Source organism: Belonocnema kinseyi, chromosome 7 (genome assembly GCF_010883055.1).
Source record: "Belonocnema kinseyi isolate 2016_QV_RU_SX_M_011 chromosome 7, B_treatae_v1, whole genome shotgun sequence".
Classification (NCBI taxonomy): Eukaryota; Metazoa; Arthropoda; class Insecta; order Hymenoptera; family Cynipidae; genus Belonocnema; species Belonocnema kinseyi.
The window spans coordinates 79136986-79148002 of record NC_046663.1 but is presented as its reverse complement, the minus strand read 5'-3'; the positions used below and the strand labels follow the sequence as shown (position 1 = coordinate 79148002).

At 27.0% G+C, this 11017-nt stretch overlaps 1 protein-coding gene across 4 annotated transcripts in view; it reads right to left on the bottom strand.

Moving 5' to 3' along the window:
* Window positions 1–5191: 5191 nt before the first annotated feature.
* LOC117176202 (F-actin-uncapping protein LRRC16A) overlaps window positions 5192–11017 on the bottom strand; it is a 22903-nt gene continuing 17077 nt past the window's right edge. For 3 of the 4 annotated variants that reach the window (XM_033366318.1, XM_033366319.1, XM_033366316.1), the window contains 3 exons: window positions 8145–8387; window positions 7915–7979; window positions 5192–6753 (listed from right to left, as the gene is read on the bottom strand). In XM_033366318.1, the coding sequence (XP_033222209.1) occupies window positions 6640–6753; window positions 7915–7979; window positions 8145–8387 (422 nt within the window). In that variant the 3' untranslated portion in view covers window positions 5192–6639. The remainder of the gene's footprint in view (window positions 6754–7914; window positions 7980–8144; window positions 8388–11017) is intronic. The other variant, XM_033366317.1, reaches the window with a different exon arrangement.

Sequence of the window (11017 nt, the reverse complement as noted above, 5' to 3'; positions counted from 1 at the left end):
AGGTCTTAAATTTTTTAAACGGATCCACGTTTACCTTTCGAGTCCGGCCGGTAATATCGCGACATATATAGAGGACGCGATACCCGGGTTGTGACATGATACTGATGGTGCTGTTCGTAGCGGCAAGAATGCGAATGTCAACATTTCAGCGGGAAATTCAAAATCTACATGAATCATTTCAATTAATTTTTCTACTAATAATAATATTATAATTTAAAAGTGTTCACTGATGATACATTTCCTTCGCAATATAAAGTTGGTTCGTAGAGATACTTTTTTATTTTTTTATTATTTCATTTTATATGGTTCGTTTTACTATTTAAGGTTTAGAAACACAGTGTAAAATGAAAATAATAATGTTCAGTGGATGATATATCAAATTCTTTAAAATAAATTTTAAATCTTTTAAATTGCGCAACAAAATAAAATTATTAACTGAAAATAACTTAAAATACTTCGCATAAAGACATTGACTTCTGATGTCAGTTTCAGTAAAAATAATGACATTCTTAAAATATATTACAATTACAATTGTTTCATTTCAAGGAAAAGTGAATCCTGTCGGGAATAGGATATCCGACTATATTCTATTGCTGTAAGGGGAGTCTTTAAGCTCCTTAGTTTATTATATACAAAAAAGTAGGATTTATTATGTTGAATTGAACCTTGAAGCTTATAGCTTGATATTTTTAACGTGAAATTATTGAAAACTGTAGTTTCTTCCAAATAATTGAATTTTCATCCAAAAATATAAATTTTCAATGAAAAATAGAGAACTTGAATTTTCCGTTAAAAATCTAATTCTTAATAAATAAAACGGATTTTCAGCAAAATAGTTCAATTTTCTACTAGAATAGTCCAAACTTTTAGATAAAAAATTGATTTTCAACCAAGTTTTTTCAAAAGAGATGAATTTTTAATTAGAATAATGAATCTACAAACAAAAAAATCCTACTTTTTATAAAAAAAGTTTAACTTTTAACAACAAGCAGTTGAATTTATAAGCAAAAAAAAATTGTGTCGATCAATCTAATAAAATTTTCAATTACAATTTAGGAATATTTTCTTTTTGAAACTCTACTTCTACTTTTAAAACTACTTGAAGTACTTTCTTTTTCTAAAATTTGGAAGAGGGAACTTTTAAATTCCTTTCTTCTAAATTCAAATTACATATAATTCTTTTAAAGAATTATCGTTCCATGTAAAAAATTCCCTGTTTCAAGTTATATTTCTTTACGGAAACTTCCTGTCCTCAAATAAAATGATAATTATTTTCTAACATTTTCTGTTCAGATTAGTATAAATGGTGAGAAAGCTGAGGAACGTGATAAATGCATTTGTTGAAAAAATTAAGAAACTGATTGTTTCTGTATGTTTGGAATATCATAAATTCGATTATAAAATTTAAATCAGCGAAAAAAAATCTCACAGATTACAAAATTATTCTTGAAATAATATAATAAGGTCTCTTTTTAATTAATCAAAAAGCCGGTCATTTCTCAGGTGTTACACGGTAAAATTTTTTAATTTGCGAGGTTAAATAAATTTCATTAAATGGCAGTTGCACATGAATAAACAATTTTACTAATATTCAGTATCTTCACGTAAATTCTTAATTTATTAGTAATCTAAAAAACTAAAATAAAAAAAATGTAAAATATAAGTAATAAAGCCCCGCGACTGTAGGTAAAGTACAAATAACTTTTCTAAATTGACCAAAATTATTAAAATAATGAAAACTTGAATTTTACTGCTACCAGAAGTAGATTTCCGGTTTTTAAATTAAAGTCCCGATCATTTCCCGGTTTCCCGGTCAATTCGCCACTCTACAAGTCGCTTATCTTATATTGATTCTTGAAGCTTTCAGCTTGAAATTTTTAACGTTAAATTTTTGAAAACTGTAGTAGTCTAAAATTAAGCAGTTTTGATTGAAAAGAATTTAAGCCAGTTGAAAAATAATAACGTAAACCAATACTTAGTTAAATGATTAATTGCTTGAATAAACGTTTGAAATTAAAAAAATTTTATATTAAAAATTTCAATCATTTAAAACATCCCAATTGAAAGTATTCGATAGTAAAAAACCTGTCAATTTTAATAATTTCACTACTAAGCACTTATAACTGAAAATTAATCAATTTTACCATTTTTTAATTTAAAGCATATAAAAGTTTTTAAACTCTTAAATTAAAATTGTTGAAAAATGTAAAATATATAATTTATAACCTTAAAAATAAAAAAATGTACAGCTTCTAAAACATAAAAATTAAGAAATCATATTTATTAAAAAAAATCAATAGTTCTAAATTTGGAGCGATGACAATTTTTCAGATTACCTGAAAATCTCTGTATGCTCTATTCTGGATTTTCTGAATTATACTAATATTCTAAATCGATTTCTCTGAAATCCTGGAATATTATGGATTCTCTAAATCTTTCAAATTCTTTAAATATTTTAAATTCCTCAAATTCTCTGAATTATCTAAACTCCGTTATTCTCTAAATTTCCGAAATTATCTTTTTTCTCTAATTGCTATGAAATTCTCCAAATATTCGGAAATCCCTGGGATTTTTTAAAATTCTCTGAAATACTTGAAAATTCTTGAATATTCTGATTCTGAATTCTTGATTATTAGTAATTCTCTGAATTCCTGGACTTCTCAGAAATCCCTGAAATTCTCATGATATACTGAATTTAACTTGTATATTTTAAATTCCTTAAATGTTTAAAAAATACTTATTATTCTCTGAATTACATAAAATAATCTAATATTCTTAATTCCTTGAAATCCATGAATATTTTCAATTCCTGAATTTTTTTTATTCTCTGCATTTTTTCAGTTCCTTCAATTTCATGAATTTCTTTTAATGCTCTAAATCACTTGAAATTCTCATCATTCTCTGAATTCATTTAATATTTTGATTTCCTCACATTTTCTAAATTCCCTAAATCATCTGAAATACCAAAAAATTTCCAAATTCCTTAAAATCTTGGAATTTCTTGAATATTCTGAATTCCTTGAATTCCCAAAATGATATGAAATCACCAAATTTCTGTAATTCCTGAAACTCTGCAATATTCTGTATTTCCTGAAATCTTTAAATTAAAGTTTATGATTTCCTCAACTTCTTTGAATTCTTTCAGTTTGTTCAATTTCATGAATTTATTAAATTTAGTTAATGCTACGAACCTCCTGAATTCCTTAAATTCACTAAATTATCTAAATGATCTGAAATTCCGAAAATTCTTCAAATTGCCTAAAATCTTTAATTTTTTTGATTATTTCGAATTTCTTTAATTCCCTAAATGCTCAGAAATCCCAAAAATTCTCTAAATTCCTGAAATCCTTGTATATTCTACATTTCCAGAATTCTTCAAAAGTTATGAATTCCTCAAATTGTTTGAATTCTATGAATTTCTGGAATTAGTTAAATTCTCGGAAATCCTCTGAATTCCTTGCATACCCTGAAATCTTAAATTTTTCCTATTCTATATTTTTGTATGTTTTAATTGACAATGCAATGTTTTTCGCGCGCTGTACTAAGAGTATAATAATGCTAGTATCTAATTAGTCAAAACTCCAGATTAATTTCTGTTTTAATTATTTATTTGGCTGCTGAAACATGACGTAGGCCCGGTTTATAAAAGATACGTTACAGGCATAGTTTTTTATTCGCGTTGCAAAATAAGAAACTTCTTTTGTCGATTCTTTGAACACGCGACGGGGACTTGGAAAAATCCGAAATAACTCGATACTCTTACGTGATAATTGAGAATGGTTAAACTACGATACGTCACCTGGCGACAACAATCCGAACTAGAAAAATAGGTGCGATTTTAAAAATGCATTTTAATTTGCGTATAGAAGTGTTTGAACATTTTTTTTGTGGAATTTAAAGTATTTATTGGATAATAAAAATAAGTCTTTATCGGAAACAAAGGGTTTTATATAGAATTTACATATTATACAGTGAAAAAACACATTTTTCTCGTAGAAATATTTTTCTATAAAAAAAATAATTGTACTATTTATTGTGATTTTCAAAAGATTATAAACTTAAATAGAATTGTTTTGAAGAAAAAATGTACTCAAAAGTAAATTTTTATTAATTTATACATGAAATATTTACTATTTAAAAATCTGATCTAAAAGTTAGGTGAGAACTCGTATACCTACTCTTGCTAGTTCCAGCTTTCGTTACCAGGTGGCGAAATGGTAGACCACCATTCCCAATAGCTACTAGATTTTTTTTAACAGTCAAAAGAAGCAACATTCTATCTTATTTTGCATCGGGAATTCCATTAGATAATTCCAGTTTCTTTTCTTTCTTTCGAGAAATAGCGAAAAATTGGAAGTAAACGGTATAGTCACCACCGGATTTCACGTTGTCTATACAACTTTCAACACATTTACAACTATTTTGGTATTTAAAAATCGTACATCGTTTAACTTTTTGTTTTCATTCTTGGTTTCTATTCAAAAATCATTGAAACATTTTCAAATACGGTTTTTGTATAATAATAAAGGCAAATTTTAGGAAAAGAAAAATACCTATAACTACTTTCTAACGGAGAAAGTGATACGTTTTTCTAAAGAGAAAAGTTTTTGTAAAATGATCAACTTTTCTAATATGTATACCAATTAAAAAAATAATTTATAATAGTAAAAATTGCATTCTTTTTTTGTTCCTTAAGTATGGGGTGGAACTTTTTGAATATGGAAATGAACGTCCAGTTACTGGAATTTTGGAAGTATGTTTAAATCACGATTAATTAGTTCGAACTTCTAAATATATTTTACTCTAAAATTCATTATTATTCTCCTAACCTATCATATCGTACTTAAATTACGCAGTTGAATATACATATAAAAGTCCTTTATAATTACAAAATGTGTCACAATAAAATCTTTTTTCAAACGATTTCAAAAACACCTTTTAGCGACAAAATTGACACAAGCTTAACATTAATTTCGAAGCTGCGTAATAAAAATAGTGCATACTACAGAGTGGAAGAATTAAAAACTGTAAAATGGTTTCAATACTTTCTAAATACTAAAAACATTTTTAAAAAACTGTCCTACTTTTAGGTGTAGAAGAAATGTATGATGTCCAATTGATTTAAATACTTTCATCGTACAGTCTTTGAAAAATGCTTGCATAACAGGAAATAAATTCACAATAAAAATAAGCAAAAACTCCCTTCTTTATAAAACTGTTAAAACAAACTATTCAAATCCCACTCGCTAAAATAAAACATTCTCAAGACATGGTCATAATTCGTAAAAACTTTGGATGGAAAATTAATCCAATCAATAAATTGCAGAAAATAAACTTTGCTAATTTGATTAAATTGCACGTATTGCACATTTCAGATATTCTTAAAATGAAAACTAAAGTTTTCTTTAAAAGGACTTTTGTTTTCGTAAGTGAAGAATTTCGAGCAAAGTTCATCCGTAGTAGACCTGATTCAAAATTTCAACATCGATATAAAACATGAATATTGACATTGAATTTTCGGAATCCGAATTCGTAGAATAAAGTTCATACTGACTTACTAAGTGATTAATACACTTTCTCTCAAAAGTACAGAACTAGTTTACATAAAGTATTTACATTCGCACACGCACACACACATATCATTCGCTATTAAAAAACCAACAAATCACAATATAATGTACATCTTCCGAGGGATATCCCATGAAATTTACATTAAATTACTAATTATATATCTATATATAAACTATGACTCGGACAACTATAGTTTTGTCTTAACTTTAAATACAATCCGCCTTAAATTCAGCCGGAATAGATTTATCGCCGGAATTAAATACTTTGTTTTCTTGGAGAATGTAAATGTGACGATTTCATTGATTACGAAGTCATTCGTCAAATCACTATATAATTATAATATGAAATTTTCATTAGCAGAGTGACTTATTTCCGAATTACTCATCTGCTTCTACAAACATAAGCTAGTAGGTTACTCGAGCATTTGACCCGAGTGAACCAAATCGTGTTATGTCTAGATGCCTTATCTTTGGAAGACTCTTCCGATAGGTAAAACATATTTAAGTGAAGAAATTTGAAAAAAAGGTAGGCACTTATGCTGGAATCCATTGCGAATAATGCAATGAGAAAAGGGAAACCTGACCTTACTATGAAATATTACTAAAATAAAATTACTTTCGTGACTAATGTAAGAAAGAGCAGTGTTGGGTTTGAAATTCACATGCATTTCGATCTCTTCCGTTATCATTTTACGAGAATACTGCTTCTGATGCGAAAAAGTCTGTCAATAAAATGCCTCGTGTATAGTTTACGGTTTTATCTTTTTCTAAGTTATGTCTTTCTTTTAAGCGAAGGAACATTCAATATGTACAGAGACTTTTACCTTCGTTCCAGTTAAGTACTAAATTTATAATCAAGTGGGAATTGCTACGACTGCGGCGCGTGAGTATCAGTATTTAGAAAAAGAAATTAATCTTTTCCTGCTTCCCTCAATATGGCATCGATGCAGTATTGGAATGTATTAGTTAATTATTCTTATTCTTGTTTATGTTTAAAGAATAAAATTCGTTTTGTGATTAAAAAAATGCAGGATTGACACAATCGTTAATAAATATCAAACTGATGGATTCAAACGTCAACTACGTCGTTGTCATAATTGAAGTTCGAGTCACGCAAAAACGAAGTGCGACGCAACTTAACACTTATTTGGGGTGTCTCAGCCGTTTTCGGTGCTTCCGCTGCCTGCAATGACAGATTAAAATACATATTATATGAATAATTCTTGATCTTGATATGACTGCCCAATTATTTCATAACAAATTTATTGTTTCGGAAATGATTGTTCAGGCATGTAATAGTTCGTTTTTCTAGTAAAATTACTTAAAATTTATCTCAGAGATTCCATATTTTATAAACTTATTTTTTTTTTAAATATAATATTCTCATGAAATATTACGAACTCTATTAGTTGCAAACATCCACATATATTATTAATAAAATTATCTAAAAAAATAAAAATTAGTGGAAGCTTCAATTTTGAAATAATCTATAAATATGGACGAACTTACCGTGATCAGTACAAATTTATCTGATATTCGTGGAAATATAACTATGTAAAACAGGACAATTTTTTAACAACTAAGCAAAAAATACAATAAATAAAAATTGCATGAGATAAAAGTAATAACAACTAAACTAACTTGTTATAAAAATATAAGAAAAAATCCAGGTAATTCTATACAATTTTTTCTCGGTCATTGTTATTTAAAAATGCAAGCTTTTAAAAATTGAAAAAATATACTTCTAAAATAGTTGCAAAATAAATAAATTCGAGCAGAAAATTAAAAAAATGGAAAAATAACCAAATAAAAATCGCCAAAAACCTTCATTTCTTTTAATCTGAATGCCAAACTTAGAAAAGTTTCAGTACTAGCATACAAATCTGAACAAATTTGCCAATTTCAGATGCTCTTTATTTAAAAATTATGCAAACATTAAAAAAACTGTAATTTTTAATTTGTTTAGTTTGCAAAAGAACGATTAAAAATGTGAGGGTTTTTAAACTAGTAGTGAATAGTTTTAGAATTAGGCACTGCAAATTGAAAATTTTGAAATTGAAAAATTTTACTAACTGCACATTTACAAATCAAAGTCTCAAAGCTTTAAAATTTGATGTTGTTATAATGTGATGTTGTCATAATGTATCATTTAAAATTGTAACATTATAAATTAGAAAAAATCCAGGTTACAAAATAAAATCATTTCTCGTTTTTTTCAGTTCAGTGAGAGCCATGATGAAATAAATATTCCAAAAATATACATATATTGAATAAATAAATAAATCTAATTTGGGATGAAGCATAATAACTTAAATAACTAATAAAATAAAAATAAATGTAATACCTTCGCGGGCGATGGCTTGACAGAACGACGAAGCACCGACCTCCATGCTTCGGGTGCGGTAAATTCTAAAATATGTACAGCCATAATGGTAAAAGAAAGCTCAACATGCAGGGTTGATTAATGCTAGCGATAAAATAATAAAAATAACGCCTATCTGAATATGACGCTAGTAAATTGCAAGCTATTGTTTAATTTCCGTGCAAAAATGGGGTTCATCGCGCTAATCTCACCATTTTCCTTCTTATTATCCATCTTTCCTTTGGTCAAGCTGGCTGCTAACTCCCTGACTGATCTCTTCTCCACGCTCGAATTACTTAGAGAACTTGTCGTGCTACTTCCAGATAACGTAGGCGGTAGAGAGGCTGGGCCACTAACTCCACTATCGGTTGATTCATCTAAAGCATCTCCTGAATCCGGTGTGTTACCCGCAGAAGTATTTGGGCTCGAACCATCGCTGAGTAAATTAAATTCACCTGCAAGTGAAATATAATTACTTCGATCAGCAATAATTCCAAATAATAATAAAATAATAATACATGAGCACTTTTTTCTAGCCACATATGCATTTTAATTTGTGCTTAAAAACAAATGTGGAATAATAAAACTAAATATTTATCGGAAAATATAAGTGTGACGTGGATTTCTCACCTTATACCGTCTAAATCAACATTTCCTGTTTGCACATTTAAACTTTTTTCTATATGCATTAATTACAATTGAAGTTAAGCTTATAATGTATTGACTGGTATTCAAACTTAAATGGCATAGTAAAATATTTTTTTCTTAATAAAAACAGTTCGATCAGAAAACGTGAAAAGATTCGCTGATAAATCCAGGTCACAATCGACTCGGAATATGTACACAATTTTGCGAGTTTATTTAACCGACTATATTACAAGATATTTTGAACTATATTATCACTATAAAAGAATTGAATAATATAAAAAACATGTTTAAAAATTTCTTGAATTTCGTTGTAAAGTCCACGAATTTGAATAATAATTAAAAAGAAAATAAGGAAATATATTCTTCTCTAATTAAATTAAAAACGCTTCAAATTCCTAACTTACCAAGTAAAAATCTTGCCTTTTCGAAAAGACATGAACTTTTAACCAAATATTTGAATTTTCGATTATTTTTACCCAAAAAGACGAATTTTCAACAAAAGAAATGCATTTTCACTACGGTAATACATTTTTTAAATTATGAATCTTCTACAAGAATAGTTGCATTTTCAAAGAAACAACAATAATTTTTCATAAAATAATAAAATTTTCAATGAGAGATAAGTTTTCAACTAAAACCATGAACCTGTCAATAAAATAGCTGAAATTTCAAGTAAAAGGCGAAATTTTAACCCAGAATTCTAATTCTCTACCAAGAAGATGATATTTTAACAAAATACCTAAATTTTCAACAAAATACTTGAATATTTAACTAAAGAAGATTAATTTTCAACCAAATAAGGAACAGCTATATCTTCAGTTAAAAAAAATCATTTGCAAACAAAATTAATTCATAACAAAATAATTCAATATTTAATCAAAGGCATGCATTTTAAACTAAGACCATGGATCTGTAAATAAATAGATGAAATTTCTACTGAAAGGCGGGTTTCAACCAACAATACTAATTCTCTACCAAAAAGATGATAGTTTAACACAATACCTCAATTTTCAACCAAATAGTTGAATATATAACTGAAAAAGATAAATTTTCAAACAAACATAGACTAGCTAAATTTTTAGTTAACAAAATAATTTTCAAACCAAAAAATGGATTCACAACAAAATAATTGAATTTGTAACCATAGTGATGAATTTTAAACAAAATTTATAAATATCCTTCAGGAGTAGTTGAATTTTAAACCAAAAAGGTGAATCTGTAACTGAAATATTAAAATTTTCAACAAAAAAGATAAAATTTCAACCAAGAAGATTAAATTTCTAGCCGGAAAGCAAATTTGCAATAAAATACATCATTTTTAAAGAAAATAGTTCAATTTTTCACTACGGCTAACATTTTTTAAATGATGAATTTTCTACCGGGATAGTTGAATTTTCAACAAAACAGCAATAATTTTTCAACAAAATAATACCATTTTTAATCAGAGATACATTTTTTAACTAAAACCATAAATCTGTAACTAAAATAGTTGAAATTTCAATTAAAAAAGATAAATTTTCAAACAAATATGGAGTAGCTAAATTTTCCGTTAAAAAAAAATAATTTGCAAAAAACATTAATTTTCATAAAAGAAGTAACATTTTTAACCAATGCAATTACTTTTTAACTAAAATTATGAACCTCCTACTGGAATACTTTAATTTTAAACCAAAAAGAATGAATTGTCAACTAAAATGATTGATTTTGAACTGAAATAGTTGACGCTTCAATCAAGAAAATCGATATCTACGAAAATCGAATGTTCAACAAAATTCATGAATTTACAACTCAAAAAGATAAATTTTCATCCAAAAAATGAATACGTCAATCAGCTAAAAATTTTCAGCCAAATAATTGAATTTTTAACTAAAAGTATAGATTTTTACTAAATGTGATATGGTTATATTTTCAGTTTTAAAAACTTATTTGCAAGAAAAAAAGCGAATTTTCAAAAAATTGTTAAATTTGTAACCAGAGTGTTGAATTTTTACTCAAATTATGATTCTTCTATTCGAATAGTTGAAGTTGAAATAAAATTTTTTATTTTTTACCAATAAAACTAAATTTAAACAAAATTCATGAATATATTACTGAAAAAGGTAACATTTTCGACAAAAAATTGAATAGTTAAAATTTCAGGTAAAATATTATTGTTCAACCAAATAGATTAATTTTCAAACTAAAATGATGGAACATTCAACTGAATTCAACACAAAAAGGCGAATTTTGAATAAGAGTTGAATTTCCATAAAAATAATTAAATCCATTAATATAAAGCTATTCCTATTCCTGGCTTAAAAAAAATGTCCTTACGTTTTCGGGGTTTTCCAGGTACATAAGAATTGTTTAAAACCTTCAAAAAAGTAAAATCGCTTTAAGAGCATGTGATACTTTATCATGCGAGCAGTTTAATTTCCCCTAATTTTTATCCACAATT